The sequence below is a fragment of the Pteropus medius genome, unplaced genomic scaffold (assembly GCF_902729225.1).
Source record: "Pteropus medius unplaced genomic scaffold, Ma_sr-lr_union100, whole genome shotgun sequence".
NCBI lineage: Eukaryota > Metazoa > Chordata > Mammalia > Chiroptera > Pteropodidae > Pteropus > Pteropus medius.
Window position 1 is genome coordinate 283977 of NW_024346061.1, and position 16641 is coordinate 300617.

General features: G+C 37.6%; 1 protein-coding gene and 1 pseudogene across 4 annotated transcripts in view; one reads left to right on the plus strand and one right to left on the minus strand.

The window, feature by feature from the left end:
- Positions 1-16641, plus strand: part of CLCN5 (chloride voltage-gated channel 5) — a 161855-nt gene that overhangs the window by 125082 nt on the left and 20132 nt on the right. For 3 of the 4 annotated variants that reach the window (XM_039874866.1, XM_039874864.1, XM_039874865.1), the window contains 2 exons: positions 11359-11510; positions 13842-13941. In XM_039874866.1, the coding sequence (XP_039730800.1) occupies positions 11359-11510; positions 13842-13941 (252 nt within the window). Of the gene's footprint in view, positions 1-9041; positions 9235-11358; positions 11511-13841; positions 13942-16641 lie in introns of those variants that run through there. The other variant, XM_039874867.1, reaches the window with a different exon arrangement.
- Positions 16173-16291, minus strand: LOC120612450 (uncharacterized; annotated as a pseudogene).

The window sequence follows — 16641 nt, forward strand, 5'->3', positions numbered from 1 at the left end:
TACTTCCCACCCCTAAAAATAATTCAGTATGTCTCTTTCAATTTTTTTTTCTATTTAGTTAACATAGAAACATATATTGTATTTTTTTAATCTACTTATTATTTTTGACTTGCTTTTTTTTACATAATATGTTTGGGGGATTTTTCTATTTCAGTACACATCAGTCTACTTTCCTTGCATTATTCCTCTATCACTGGCCTCTCATTGTTACCAGGTTTTTGCTATAACTAAAAGTGCTGCAATGAATAACATACATACATTGGTGTATACAAGTACAAGTACTTCTTTAAGAGCAATTCCTAGATTTTATTTAAATATCTTTTTAAACTCATTTTTCTGTCCATAACATCATATTATTCCATGAATCCAAGAAGAATCTCCTCATTGGTACTTCCTCTGGAAGTTTTTTCCTTGCTAAAGCATAATGGTTTAATAGAAACCAATACAGACTTAGTTGAATTGCTGCTTTAAAACAATAATCACAAGTTATTATACAGGATCATGCTAGCCAAAGGGTTTCCCAACACTGTAGAATGTAATGTGCATTTTAAGGCAGTGTCTCCCTGCCCATTACACTCCCTAATCCTTTTTTCAGTCCTATAAATGTGTAAATTTGAGAAGGAAAGAACGAAGAGCAGGAAATGGAGCAGAGGGCTATTTTTTTTTATATGAATAAGCCACTCAGCAACTTTGTCAAATATAGTCCCTTTATTTCCAGTTCTCCATTGACTTTTGTGGCATCTAGTCCAGTGGGAACCTGTAGATACCAAGCCATAATCCTTATGTGATTTTTCATAACTATGGTAATTCTGGCAGATAACACCTTGGCTCCAATGGTAATGAAGGTGAGTTGGGTTAGGAACTTCCAGATTAAAGCAGATACTGGGAGTCGGAGACATAACAGGTACAGCCCAAGCAAATGTCTACAACCCAGTGAGTATAGAGCTGTATCCAGTGGGAAACAAAGAGTCACAAGGTGGTGTTAGAATCAAGACTGATGCTTAGTTCAAAAGCCTTTTCCCTATCCCTTTCTGCTATGCCCTACCTTCTTGTATACTTTACATAATTCTCAAACTTCATCTCAATAGTATATATCAGAGATTTGGTTCAGTTTCTGTAGTTCCATTACCAATATCCCTCATCATCCTTTTTATTGTCTAGCTCTGAGCAGATTTGGGGTAGAGTTTCCTCTTTGTTGTCCTTCCTTCCATCTTAGACAACTTCAAGTTTTAACCTGCTGTGAACAAGAATAACAGCAGTCAGTCCTTACATGAAATGAGTGCTTGGGTGACACTCAAAACAACACAGGCACTGATCAGTCTGTTTGGATATCAGACATAGGGCTGGGTTGTGTCCTGGAGCCTCCTGGTATTCTAGCTGATGCATCATGGGAACTTTCAGAAGCCATGTAGGGGACAATTGGATGGGAGGAGAGTCCTCCGGAAAGAGTGGTTATCTATAGCTATGGAGGTATTTCAATATTTAACAACCAGTATGACTGTACAGATGTGTGCCAATGGAATAGTTGCCCTGGATAAGTGTCCAAGGGACCAAACTAAGATAGTGTATTAAAGCATGACATAGTCTTGTGATACTATCCAGGGCTCAGATGGGAAGGCTACTCCACCAACATTTGCTCTTCAGCTACTGGGTTTGGGTAAGTGAGAAAGCAAAATATAAACAAAATGGAGGCCACACATTGATAGATGGGAAGGCCCTAAAAATGTTGACTAATTATTGGGATTTCAGCTGTTATACATTCTCAAATATTAGAGGTGAATGGAATGTGAAAGAGTTCATGACTTATGGGGAGATCTAGAATGGATGAACCGATAAAGAAGATGAAACAATAAAGTGCAGGTATGAAGTGAGAAGTAGCATACAATAAGCTCTTCATACTTGTGTCCTTGCTGTAGAATGAAGGTAATGTTTAAATGACCCCAGGAGGAATATCTGCTGATGTGTGCTAGGTAGAGTGTTGAATTGTTTTGTAGATGTGATCCCTGCCTTGCAAAAATACAATATATCCCTGTAAAAACTGAACACATTTTTAAAATACGACTATTTTCAAGTCCTGTGATACATACCAATAGCCCTTCCCCATTTCTTTGAGTGCTTCTTTCTTTCTTTAGGCTACTGCCAATAAGTGCGTCCTCACGCAGCTGTGATATTACTAAAGCAGTACTTCAGGGTCCCTGCGTGGTGCACAAGGTTTTTTTAATCCTCTTTTCCCCTTGTGTTTTTGTTAGTGTTTAACTAGTTCATTTAATCAGTTACTGTTCAGCCCTCCCCCCGCCCCCAGTAAATTTCTAATGGCATATCAGTTAGGGATTGAAATAAACATTCTCATGTAACAATTTCTTTTCTTGTAAGGTATTTTCTAGTTTTAGGCATCATGTGATTTTTAGAAAAAAAAATTAGAAAGTGGTTTCCATAAAGGAAAATGAGCTAAATGCATTCATTTATATGCCTCCTCATTCAAGCAATGTATTTCTAAAGATCTATTGTTACGTTTTTAGACCTAAGAGTAGCCTACTAGGAAAGCTGTTTCAATATTGACTTTTTCCTGACTAGTTTTCTATTCACCTCCACCTCCAGCCCCACTCCCAAGTAATGCAAATTAGCCTTTGGGGGCTTTTCTTCTATTAGTCAAGTTAAGATCTAATTGTACTTTAACTTGAATCATTTTCCTGTTAGAGCATTAAATTATTTTATATATAACTTAGGGCACACTATGCCTTCAAAACTTGCGTTACAAATTTTTACTTTTCTTTTGTATAGAGACAAAAATTTAGACTTATCTAAGTACACAAATTTGACATTTAGGATTGTTGTTTAATTTTACTCTACCTTCCTTGGCACAGTATTTACACACCAGAAACTTACCTCTTAACACACTGTTTTTTGAAAAGCATTTTGCATTTTATTACTTTCTTTATACCTCAGTAGTTGGTCCCAAATGGGCAGATAATCTCTGCTACCATTCTTGATAACTAAGTCTTATGAATTTATCCTTTCTTTCTACTAAGAAAATGGTAAGAAAAGAAACCAATTGGATGTGGAATATGACCCACAGCTTAAGCTATTTATCATCAGGCCAGATATTATAGATATCTCTGTGAAAGAGTGCAAGCAATTTAATTCTTCTCATTTATGAAACCTAAAATAGTAGTAATATCATTGTCATCCTTATTATTATACATTAAAATATTTTATATTTATTATTCTAAAAATTATGATGAATATTTTAAAATTCCTGGTCCGCACTTATACCAAATGCTCATTACATGGTCTTTGTATGCTGAAAGCTTTAAGAGATGGCTGCAGAAGCCACTCACATTTTAGAAATAAGAAAATGATCTGATCAGATCTGTGTTCCAGAAAGGTAACTCTGCTTATCTCCAAATATTGACTGTATTACTGTGTTTCTATCATAGGATGCATTAAAAATTGGTAAGCATTTCTTTGTGTCTTATTTTCACAATGATATAAATTGCCCTAAACCTGGCAGTCTGTGTAATGAACATAAACTAGAGATTACAAATGTAGCAGAGAAGGGAATAGAGGAGTAGAAAAGAGCAAAAGAAATACGGAGCTTCTGGTCAAGATGGCAGAGTAGGAAAACGTTGTGCTTGCCTCTTCTCACAACCATATCAAAATTACAACTAAAGTACAGCACAGCTATCCTTGGGAGTCACCTAAAGTCTAGCTGAATAAAAATTCTACAACTGGGGACACACAGAGGCCACCTCAAGATTGGTAGGAGGGGTGAAGACACAGAACGGGCTGGTCTCACACCTGTGTGTGCTAGTTGAGAATCAAGAGAGATATCTTGGCTGTGGAGGTCCCCCTGCAGAGGAGTGTGAGGTCCCAGCCCCACACTGGGCTTCCTAAACCAGGGTTTCAGTGCTGAGAAGAGAAGTACCCACAATTTCTGGCTGAGAATGGAGGGCAGCTGGAGTCACAGACATTCCTCTTAAGGGATCCAGGCATGGACTTACTCTCTGATGGATTCACTTGCTCTGAGCTCCAGTGCTTTGGCAGCAGCTCAAAAAGCACCAAGGACATATGGGGAGGTATTGAATTGTCTGGCTTCAGGACAAGTGCTCAGCTTTTTTTCAGTCAGAAGTGCTGGCAGAGGGCATTATTTCTTTGTTGAGTCCTTCCCCACCCAGCATGCAGACCCAGGCTACCATATCTGAGTCTCCAACAACCTGGCTAACAGTGGCCACTCTGCCTGGTGACTCACTCAACTTGCAGGCCCACCCAAGCCACTGCCAGTAGATTGTCCATACAAATAGCCTATCTTGGCTTATCCTGCAGACTTTCCTAGAATTTCACAAAGGTTCACAACACTTAAACAAGCAGTATCTGGCTTCTGTGTGCCCCATATGTCTTTCTGAGCAGCCCCAAGCCTGGCACTAGCAGCAGACGGTCTCGATTTGCGGCTTGGCCTCTCAATGTACCTCAAAGCCCAGAGTGCGTGGCGACCTTTTGCGGATTGCTTGAGTAGCTCATGCCAGGTGGCCTTAGGCAGGGCATAGGCTGCAGCTGGACTTGGGCTGCAGCAGGGCCCCTCCCACAAGGCCCTGGCCTGCAAGCCCAGTAGCCAGCTTCAGTCTGAGCCAGAGCACCACCCAGGGCCACGTCTGAGGATGACACACCCAGAGGGCAGACAGGGCAGGCACTGGAGCCCTGCTAAAGTGAATTGTGCTCTATAGCGTCAGCTTCTGTATAATAGCTCCTTTACTGTAGTCACTGGCCAGTTCTCAGAACCAATCAGCCCAAGGGTGAATCTCTCACACTGACGTGCAGAGAGCAACCAAGGCTCAACTACAACAGGCACACACAACCCATACAAGGAACACACCTCAAGCACTCAGGCCAGGCAACTAGAGAGACTGTGCCACTGGGCCCCACAGGATACCTACTACATAAGGCCGCTCTACTAAGACAGAAAGAAATAACAGCCCTACCTAACACATAGAAACAAACACAGGGAGGCATCCAAAATGGCAAGACAAAGAAACATGTACCAAATGAAAGAACAGAACAAAGGCTCCAGAAAAAAAGACCAAATAAAATGGAGACAAGCAATCTACCAGATACAGAGTTCAAAACACTGATTGTAAAGATACTCAGTGAACTTAAGGGAAGAGTAGATGAACTGAGTGAGAACTTGAACAAAGAGGTAGAAAATATAGATATAGAAAACGTAAAAAATCAGAAATGAAAAATACAATAAATGAAATGAAGAATACCTTAGGAGGACCCAATAGTAAATTAGATGAAGCAGAGGATTGAATCAGTGACTTAGAAGAGAAGGTAGCAGAAAACATTCAATCAGAACAGCAGCAAGAACGAAGAATGCAAAAAAATGAGAATAATTTAAGCGGCCTCTGGGATAAGATCCAGCATACCAACATTCACATTATAGGGTTACCGGAAGAAAAAGAGAGCAAAGGATTAAAAATCTATTTGAGAAAAATAATGACTGAAAACTTCCCTAACTCGGTGAAGGAAATAGACAAACAAACCCAGGAAGCACAGAGTGTTCCAAATAAGATTAACCCAAAGAGGCCCACACCAAGACACATCATAATTAAAATGCCAAAGGTTAAATACAAAGAGAGAATCTTAAAAGCATCAAGAGAAAAACAACTAGTTATCTACAATGGAGCTCCCATAAGACTGTCAGCTGATTTCTCAACAGAAACTGCAGGCCAGAAGGGATTGGCATGAAATATTTCAGGTGATGAAAAGCAAGGACCTACAACCAAGATTACTCTACCCAGCAATGCTATCATTTAGAATTGAAGGACAGATAAAGATCTTCCCAGATGAGAAAAAGCTAAAGGAATTTATCACCACCAAGCCAGTATACAGGAAATGTTGGAGGGACTTTTTTAAGAAGAAGAAGGAAAAACGAACAAACAAAAAATAAAAATATGAATAATAAAATGGCAATAACTATATATCAACAATTACTTTAAATGTAAATCGATTAAATGCTCCAATCAAAAGATAAGGGTGGCTGAATGGATAAGAAAACAAGACCCTCATATATGCTACCTACAAGAGACTCACTTCAGATAGACACACAGACTAAAAATAAAGGGATGGGAAAAGATATTTAATGAAAATGGAAACAAACAAAAAATCTGAGGTAGCAATACTTATACCAGGCAAAAAAGACTTTAAAACAAAGGCTATAACAGGAGCCAAAGAAGGTCCTAGCAATCACACTTCTTGATATTTATCCAAAGAAACCCAAAACACTATTTCGAAGGGACATGTGCATCCATATGTTCATGGCAGCATTATTTACAATAGTCAAAATATGGAGGCTACCTGGGTGTCCATCAATGGATGAATGGATACAGAAGAAGTGGTACATATATATAATGGAATATTACTCAGCCATAAAAAAGAATGAAATATTGCTATCTGCAACAAGATGGATGGACCTAGAGGGTAGTGTGCTGAATGTAGTAAGTCAGACAAAGACAAATGGCATATGATTTCACTTACTTGTGGAATCCAAAGAACAAAATAAACATAACAAAAACAAACTCATAGATATAGAGATCATTTTGAGGGTTGTCAGATGGGAGGGGGATTGGGGTGGGTGAAAAGGGGAAGGGATTAAGAAGTACAAATTGGTAGTTACAGAATAGTTTTGGGAATATAAAGTATAGCATAAGGAATATAGTCAATAATATTGCAATAATTTTGTATGGTGTCAGATGGGTACTAGATTAACTGGGGTGATCATTTCATAAGTTATATAAATGTCTAATAACTATGTTGTACACCTGAAACACAGTATATGCAAACTGTAATTAAAATATAAAAATACATTTAAAAAGTAAATTGTAACATGTTAGACTTTGAATACCAGTGCTTCGTTACTTAATCTGAATTGTAATTAAATCCCATTTTAATATGAGGACTGTGTCATAGCTACCATCCCTCTAGTTTTCAAAAGAAGTAAATTTACATGGAATAAAATTCCTTCCTCTAGAAACACTGATGTAGCATTTGAAAAACACAAGAACTTTAATCAAAAGTTATTAACATGGTACTAGTTTTCCAATCCAGTCACTGTATGTTCGTCAACTATACATTTTTTGGGTTACCAAAAAAACCCAATTAGCATCTTTAAATGTAAAATAACCTAGTAAGGTAACATAAGTCTTATTAAATAATGTAAATGAATTCTGTAGTGGTCCTATAGGTAGAATCCTAATTAATAAAGAATGACTTTGAAGGAAGATTATGTAGTTGGACATGTCATCCTCTTTAAGATAATATCCTTTTCTAAAAGTGTAAATGTATAAGACAGTTACACTTGGGCTACAAATAGCTTTTGCAGTTTAAGCTTTGTAGTTCATTGCCACAATACTATCAGTTGCAACTTTAATTCTTCTCAGTAATGCTAGATTAAGTTCATCAAGAAACTGAGATGTTATAATAATGATGGACCGAACTGAAAGCATACAGGTTTCCTGAAGCTCTTCACATTTTTAAGGTTTTGTTGTATTAGCATCAGGATGCATTGGGCCTTAAGAATTGATAGGAGTACCCCAACATTTCAGAGCCCCCCATTTAGGTCTGATTATTGGAGCACACTGAGTAGATTAATGTTAAACAGTGGCTGTCCTGTAGAGTCTCTTAGGAAGTTGGGAGATGGCAGTTTGATTCTTCTTCACTATACTGGCCTTATTGCACAATTAATTAAGACCTGCTTAAAAATAGCCTTCAGAATAGGACCTGGGAAGAAAAAGCCTTTAAAACAATGCAAATGTAGCAGTGAATTTATTTTTATTTTCATGGCTGAAATAACTACTTTTACCCTATTTGGATTAATGAGATTAAATCTGATGTTGCTTTCTGGCTAGAGCATTAACACTAAGAAACAACTAATTTTCTTGACTGTATTCTGGGTTTTCAAAGTTTCTATGTGCTTTTAAAGAACTGACCTTGTGTAATCACTTCATGTGCAATTCAGTTTTTCATGTTTTTCTCTAATTATGATGTTTACATAGAAAGACATAAAACGTATGTGTACAGTTTAAAGAATAATTATAATGTCAACACTCAGGTAATCAATGCTCAGATCAAGAAAAATTACCAATATTCCAGAAGCCCCACCCTCACCATGTGCTCCATCCAGATGACGACCCCTTCTTTTCCTTTGGGTAGACACTGTCTTTACTTTTGTCATTTTCTTGCTTGTCTTTGTAATGTAGTTGCTTGTGTTTGTATCCTATACAAAAACTATAATTTAGGTTTGCCTGGTTTTGAACTCGTATGAATAGCATCATGTTATGTGCTCTATTATGTCTATGTTATGTCTGTGAGATTTTATCCTTGTTATTTCTATCCAGTGCATGTTTTAAAAAACCTTTTCTATATTTGCCTCTCTCCCTTTTTTACTTAGGATCCATGTAGCTCTAAATGCTTTTAGAGATTTCTTCCTTTTTGGATTTTCTGCTAAATGAGATCTGAAGACTAAAACTTCTCTAAACCCCAGTCTGTTTAAAAAAAAATTTATTGTAATAACATTTGCTTATAACATACAAGTTTCAGATGTACAGCATTATAATTTGATACTTGTATATCCTATTGTGTGTTCACCACCCAAAATCTAGTTTCCATTTTTCACTATACATTTGACCCCCCCTTTACCTATTTCTCCCTCTCCCTCTCCCTCTCCCACTCCCGCTCTGGTAGCCACCAGTCTGTTCTCTGTACCTATAATTTATTTTATTTGTTTGTTTGTTTTGTTTTATTTTATATTCCACATATGAGTGATAGCATATTATTTTTGTCCTTCCTTAAGGATATTACGCTAAGTGAAATAAGTCAGATGGAAATGGACCCCAGTTTTCTGAACTGACCTGACTGCCCTCAGTTTGATGGCATTTATTTAGATGAGACTACATCTTTAAGGCTTTTGTGTTCCCTTAAAAATCTTCCTTTCTCCAAGGCTAGTCCAAGGGTCTGGTCACGTGGTTCCAACAGTGACATCATACTCTGACCGCTGGGGAACACTGGTGGTTCTTTAGGTGGCATTTGTTCCTGTGAAAGGCAGAGAACACAGCAAGTGCCCTTCTAAAGCAGTTCATTCCGGGGCTCCTTCTGTAAAAGCTCCTCAACCTAGATGACTAAATGTGGGCTGCTAAGGTTATTTCTTCCTTGAGGCAGAAAAAAAGAAAGCTGTGATTGAAGGTAAGCATACTTGAGCCTGGAGAGGGACCAAAACGTGACCCAAGGGAGAAGGGAATCTGGAGAATCACAAGCAGTCTGTTGTCAGATTCTAATCACTGCCTGCTCTTTTAGAGCTGCCCGACAATTTGCGTTTATAACAGGAGACTACAAAGAAGGATGATGCAGTGCTCATGTTACCTAGTGATGTAAGAGGATTCTTTCTTTTCTGTTAAGAAGCTGTTGCAGATCTTCATTTTGTCTTAATATCCTTTAAGCTGGGTGGGCTTCATTTGATATATAGTGTAACATTAGATAGCTATTGGTCAGTTTCACAAAAATCCTTTTAAAATTTCTTCTGAAAGGAGCACTCTTAAACTAGAGCAAATTCAGTTGAAGTATTAACCTGCTCTTAAAAGTAAATTTCTGATTGTTTGGCACCTTGTGTTCACGTCAGCATTTGTCTTTAGAATTGAAACAGCTTTTTTTTTTTCTTCCTCACATACTTTATTTTCTTTCTGCCCTCATTTCCTAGCTGGCTGTTTCCCTCCAAGCTCTCAAACAGCACACTAACACTGATCTTTATCAGTATGCCACTAACATGATAGTAAATACTGGGCTGGTGATTCAGCAGCCAACCATTTTACAGCCAGGTAGGCTGGAAGATAGAGAAAGGACTTTGGTTAGGGGTTTTAAGATTAACTTGTTCACCTCCTCCACTCCAACCCTACCCCCAGCCCTACCCTCAATATAATTTGGATTCTGCAGAGCATTTTCCTTCAAATGTGTGTGTTAGCTTGTGAAAGGTATGCTGAATTAGGTATTTGGAAGACTCAAATTTGTAAACCAAGTACATCTTGGATATTAATTCAAACTGACCCTGTGAGAGTGCTGAAGTTGTATGTTAGAAATTTAAAGTGAAGATGGGGATGCAGATAGGGGGAGAGGAGATGAGCTCAGTCCCACCTTGGCCTTCTCTGCAGTGGGATTCATCACCAAGCAGTCTGGGGAAAGCTTTGTCCCTGCCAAGGTTGATGCTGCAAATGTGAGCTCTGGCTGTTTGAGTTCAATGATAGCATTACTCTGCATTTTTCCTCAGTGTGCATTTGCATAAATACCTGAATGCTGTTTTACATTTTGTGTTTAATAGCAAAGTGTTGTTCCACCAGAGGACTGTGGAAATATTTTGAACAAGTTTGTTTAGCAGTACTAAGTAACCTTGTATGAGTACAACTTCTGAATTTGAATACTCCCTTGTCACTACTGTTCAAAGAAACTTTGATTCAGCTGATATTTATTGAGTCGTGGTCCAATGCTTGGTTCAATGTTGGATGGAGAAGGCAATGATGAAACAGATCTAGGGCTGCCCTCAAAGAACTTCTAGTCTAGAAAGGAAGATAAAGCATTTGCATAAGTATTTGTAATAGAAGTGCTAAAAGTGAAGCAGATAAAGGACTGTGATAGTTGGGCAAATAGATATGTTTCTTACAGTTGAAGGATCAAAAAGGGATATCATCATGGAGACCTGTACTGTTCTTTAAATTTCTACTTGTAAATCTTAGACTGTTCTGACGTACTCAGTAAAAGTTTCTACAAGCCCATTACATCAGGTATCAAAGTTTTCTATCTATTGAAGGGAGATATGTACATTCCAGCCAGCTTAACTCTCGAAAAGGCCTACATGCTTGCTTTGGAGTCTCCATTCAGGCAAAAGCCACTTCCTAGGATTGAATGACTGCCTCATAAATATAAAACGCTTTCTGCTGTGATATGTCTGCAAAGGCCTTTGACCCTTTTGTCTCCTTTCCATAACATAAAATGAAATAACTAAGCTGCTCCAAGCTCCTATCTTTTGCTTTGTAAATCCTTTCCCACTGCACTTCAAGTCCTGTCAGTTCTCCCTTTGTATTGTCACTCTCATCTGACCCCTTCCATTCACACTGCCTTAAGACACTCATTTTGTGCCTAGACCACAGAAACCTCTCAATGTGATGGATAGTCTCACTAAGTGATTGATTTTATTGCTTTGTCAGCACACCCTAACTGTAGTCATCTGGTAGTTTAAGGACTCATCTTTGGTGTGGAGAAAGGAGTTATTAAAAATGTCTAGTGTCTGAAGTACTAATGTCTGTTTGCTGTTTAAAACAGAGGACAAGTCATACAATGGTGGAGGAATAGGTTCTTCAAATAGAATGATGGACTTCTTGGAGGAGCCAATCCCTGGTGTGGGGACCTATGATGATTTCAATACCATTGATTGGGTGAGAGAGAAATCTCGAGATCGGGATAGGCATCGAGAGGTAAGACAAAAGATGGTATATGAGTAAGTGTTAGGAAACAACAGGGGAAGAAGTTGAAGATATATTCTTTATGTGTATTCTTTCCTTCAGCTCTGGATGTGACCAAATCTGGTTTCTATTGACAATGTAGAGTTTTGTTTTATAATTTATTTTTACTTTTAAGGCATCTTGTATCTAATTTTGAAAAGAATTTGTATTTAATGATAGTTTATCTTCCTACAGAAAGTGGTTGAAAAGGATCCTTCGAGTCCTAAAATGGGTATAAATGCCTATGCAGATAGGTGAAAACAAGCTTGATGAGAAGAGCTGAAATAAATTTCAAAGATCCTCTTTCCCCATTTTATCTCTCTTTTATGGTTTTCTCTTGAAGCTGGATTTTTAGAACAGAGAAAAGAAAATGGACTCCTTTCAAAAGAATAAAAGAAAAAATTCTCAGAGCCCTGTATTTACTAAAGCATACAGGACAAAGTTTATGTGATTATAGCTCCTGTACAAAATCAAAATAAATTTGTATGTTCGACTCAAACAAAACCACAAGACCAATCAAATTCAAATTAAGGATATTGATTTAATATGATATGTAATAGATGACACTTATGGCTGCGATACAACTTCTTTTGAATATAACGAGAATTTCCCCACTTTTCTTTTTTTAAAGTACTTTGAAAACTTCTCAGAGCATTCTACCAAGGTCATTTGCCTTGAACTTGTTGCTGTGTATTATTTAAATGAGGGAATTATAATTTCTAGTTGGTGTCAGGAGCACATGGAGAACTTATTAAAAAGATAGGGCTCCATCCCCAGTGGCTCTGATTCAGTAGGTAATCCTCTGGGGAGACATTTCTTCAACCAAAAGTAGGTATTATTATTTTTTCTTTCTTAATATTTCTGCTTTGACTCCAAATTTAAAATTTGATTTTTAAGTTGATCCCATTCTCTCCTGAGTTCATGATTTCCTCCTCTTAGAGCCAAGTGAATCTCCTGAACAAATCACTTTTCATTCTTAAGCCTTTCCCAGGTCCTGACTGGTTTTCTCATGACCACCTGAACCCCTGAGTCAGGTTGTCCTAGGTATAGGTTTTGAGAAATTCCTTTGTAATCCTTGGACTTGTGATAACCCCACTGAATTTTCTTATCCTTATGAAAAAGATTATCTCTATAAAATATTCTCTGTTTTCATAAGGTTTCTGACATTTAGGAACACATACATATTCTTTCTGTCTATCCTACCAATTCATCAGACTTTAAAATTTGGAATTGTATGGCTTTAGAATTTCTGCTCTCTGAAATTCAGAGTTCAGTTTATCATCAGTTGTATATTCAGTGTTATTTACATTGTGAAAATCACCTGTGATAGGACATATTTCCCATTATATTAAAATGGTTGCATCTGAGACAAATTAATAATATAGCAAAAACAATTAAAATGTGTTTGTTAAATGTTCAAGGGGGACTCTTATTTTAGCATTAACTGTTCATCATCAGAATGGAAACACTGTCACAGGAAAAAAATGTCACCTCATTTACTTTCCGCACTGAACTGGAAACTTAAAGTTATAGATTGAAGTGAAATTTTTAACTACTTTAAAAATTTTATAATTATTATAACTATTTATGATGTTGCTGTAGATGATCATGAGGTAGCTACTTTACAGTTTCAAAAATCAGAGATAGAGGCACAGAAAAGGGGGAAGTACGCACTGAAAAGGGTTAAATTGACAAGGTTAGGACCTAAAAGGTAAAACTTTCTGCACCTCTTGATAGCCTCAAATATTCCCAGTATGTTTTTGAAAGTAAAGAGATGCATTCCCGATATCATTTAGTATCTGTGATCAATGTACAGTTAGGGGTTTATGAGATCAAGTCTTGAAATTTGCCTTACCTGAAGCACAACTCTGGATAGTAAACCTCAAATTGTACTTTCACCACTCAAATAAGCTTATACTTGTTTATTCTTTGAAAAATAATCAAACTATTTACTGTGAGTCAAGGGACCATTCTTGGAATATCTGATGTCCAGAGCAGAAAGAGACCACTCCAATAAGCAAAACGAATTGATGCTATAAGAAATAAGCCACTAAATGGAGAAGACCTGAATAAGATACTTGTAGGGATTGTAGTTGAAGGTGGGGTTTAGTACTCAAGGTTCAATAAACCTCAAAATTCTTGGTGAGATTGGTTCAGCCCAAGATTACTGATGAGTAACTTCAAATTGGTCTCTATTCCCAGTGAATAAATTTGTCTTTGTGTTTCTTTACTCTCTTGTGCATTTTGAGGTGAAAGAGCAAGGGTGTGTGTAGAGTTTACCAATGTTTTCTCATTTCTTCTTAGATTACCAATAAAAGCAAAGAGTCAACATGGGCCTTAATTCACAGTGTGAGTGATGCTTTTTCTGGCTGGTTGTTGATGCTACTTATTGGGCTTTTATCAGGTATGGTAAACTCTGCTAGTTTTCTAAACAAATCTCCCAAAATTGTGTATGCTCCTTCCCTATGTCATGACTTGAGTTGAGTGCCATGCTTTATGATTTTCCTACGGGAAATGAATTGCTGGTGGACCTTTTGGAAGCTCCATGTCACCATCTGAAAAAGGGTACTAATACCTGTGTCTCATTCCTTAAGTAAATGAGATTAAATGAGGAAATGCATTTAAATGCATTTGTATGTTATAAAATGATATATTCATTTTAAGGTACTATTAGTACTGCCTTTTGGTATTTGTCTTGAGGAAGAACCCTTCTATTGGAATTAATCAGCTTTTTAAAAACACATGCTGCATGGGGTTTCGGAGAGAAGATGTAGAAAAGGACTTCCTGAGAGGTTTTTATAGATATTTCTTAAATATCTACTCTCTCATTTTGGGGTAAAGAAAAGCATGTAATATATGGCTCATACCCTCAAGGAGCTTACCATTTCATTCTTTCATGGTGGCTGAGAAGTGGGATGGTACTACCGTTTCCTGTCATCTCCATCAACTTCCCAAGCCACTCCAAATAGTATACAATCTAACTAGGAATAGTATACTTGCTATGCAAATATAGCTTTAAAACAACTCCCCAAGCAGGTTTCTCCTACCATGGAGGAAATAGGAAGCCAAGAATATATGACAGAGATGCTTAGAGTTGTATCCTTATCACATTAAAAGATGGGCCTAGAAAGATCTGGAATATTGAGATAAAATAGAAGTTATGTTGGAAACCCCGAGGTGCATAGGATGAAATGGCAGTTAACATCACAGGCTCTAGTTTATGGCTGCCTGGATTTGAATTTCAGCCCCACCACTTGCTAGTTTTGTGACTTTTGGCAAGTTTCTGAATCCTTTGAAGCTTTAGTTTACTGATTTGTAAAATGGGGATAATGAATACCTATGTCACACGTTCGCTGTGAGGATTAAATGAGATATAGCACACATACTTCTCAGCACAGTGTCCATTTGCTATCGGTGCTGCTGCTGTTAACTAGAGATAATTCATAAGTCATGGGAGTATAAGATTGCTGCAAATGAGGAATGCCTCATCCATAGCTGGCTTTTCAAAGATGATCTAGGACAGGGGTCAGCAAACTTTTTTTGTAAATATTTTAAGATTTGTAGGCCAAATGGTGTCTGGAAAGCAGGAAAGCAGCCCTAGACAATAGGTAAACAAATGAGCAGGGCTGTTTCCAAGAAAAAAAACTTTATTTACAAACATAGAGGCCATAGTTTGCCAACCTGTGGTCTAGGGTGATATTGTTGCTCCTGCTTGCTCACACAGGAGAGAGAACATGATCTGACCAGGTTAGAGCTGGCTAATAATAGACTGGGTGGTCCGTGGTCCCAAATACTGCAGAGATGCTGAAGAGAAGAAAGAAGGCTAAGAAAAGGCTAGATAGTTTAGCCATTAGGAGGATACCAATAACCTTGAAAAGCCATCTCAGGTAAATATTAGGGGCCAGAGTCAAGGGGAGATAAGCAGTGTGGAAGTTTTGGAGATATTTGGTGGTCATTGGAAGTAGAGAAGAGACAGAAACTTGAAATGGTAACAAGGACAAAGGAAATTCTTTAGGATAAGGGAAACTTGATGAAATTTGTAACCAGGGAAGAAGGAGCCAATTGAGAAAAGAAGGAGAAATAGTATAAGGGAATAAAACCGAGGGTACCAGTGTTAGGTGTGATAAAATATGCTTGTGTAAAACAACTAGAGAACAAGCCAAACTCCATAACATCATGTTAATTTTCCGAATCCAGGTAATAAGTGCAATAAGAGTTAGAAGGAAGAGAATATGGGGACTGGAGTGGCCAAGAGTATGTGTCAAACTGTGTTAGATTTGACTAGGTTATTCAAGTATGTAAATAACCTGCGTTAACGCTTTTAGCACCTACCAAAACATACACATGACATAGTCTCTAGCCTGTTGGAATATAAACGTAATATCCTCAACTTTTTAACTTATTTCTTGTCACTAGGTGGTCAGTGAATATTTTTCTTTCCCTAATACACACAGGGTATTTTGTTTTTTAGCATTGGAGAGCAACAATACAAGCAGTGTGTCTGAATGCAGGATCAGCCTGGGAATTTGGGGGCTGTGAATTTTTTTTTTTTTAGGCGAGGCAACCCTTGGTTGACCTCACAGATTGCAAGGACCTTGTCAGCTTACAATCCCTTATTTTTTATTTTATTTTTTACGCCTACAGCACCTGGTCTTCTTAGTTGGTCTCCCATCCAAATACTAACCAGGTCCGACCCTGCTTAGCTTCTGAGATCAGACGAGATCGGGCTTGTTCAAGGTGGCATGGCTGTAGATGGGGGCTGTGAATTTTATGATGTCTTTCCTATTTCCCTAAAGCGCTATTCTAGATCATTTAATTTCTTCATGCAGGAATTTCTTCATATGGCTGACAGAAATGATGAGAGAGCCAGAATTAAAAGTACTATAATTATCTTAACTCTATCAGTCTATTAGCCATAGTGCCTAAGTCCCCATTCACTATTCATTTTCTCATAATTTCTTTGATGAATGTTATGTGTGTGATATTGTTTGCACCTTATCACTAAGAAAACTTCAAAATGTTCATGTCCTAAGCTCAGGAGGCTTCAACATGTCTACAGCTTCATGGAACGAAATCATGATCAGGACTGAGCCCTTCTCATAGT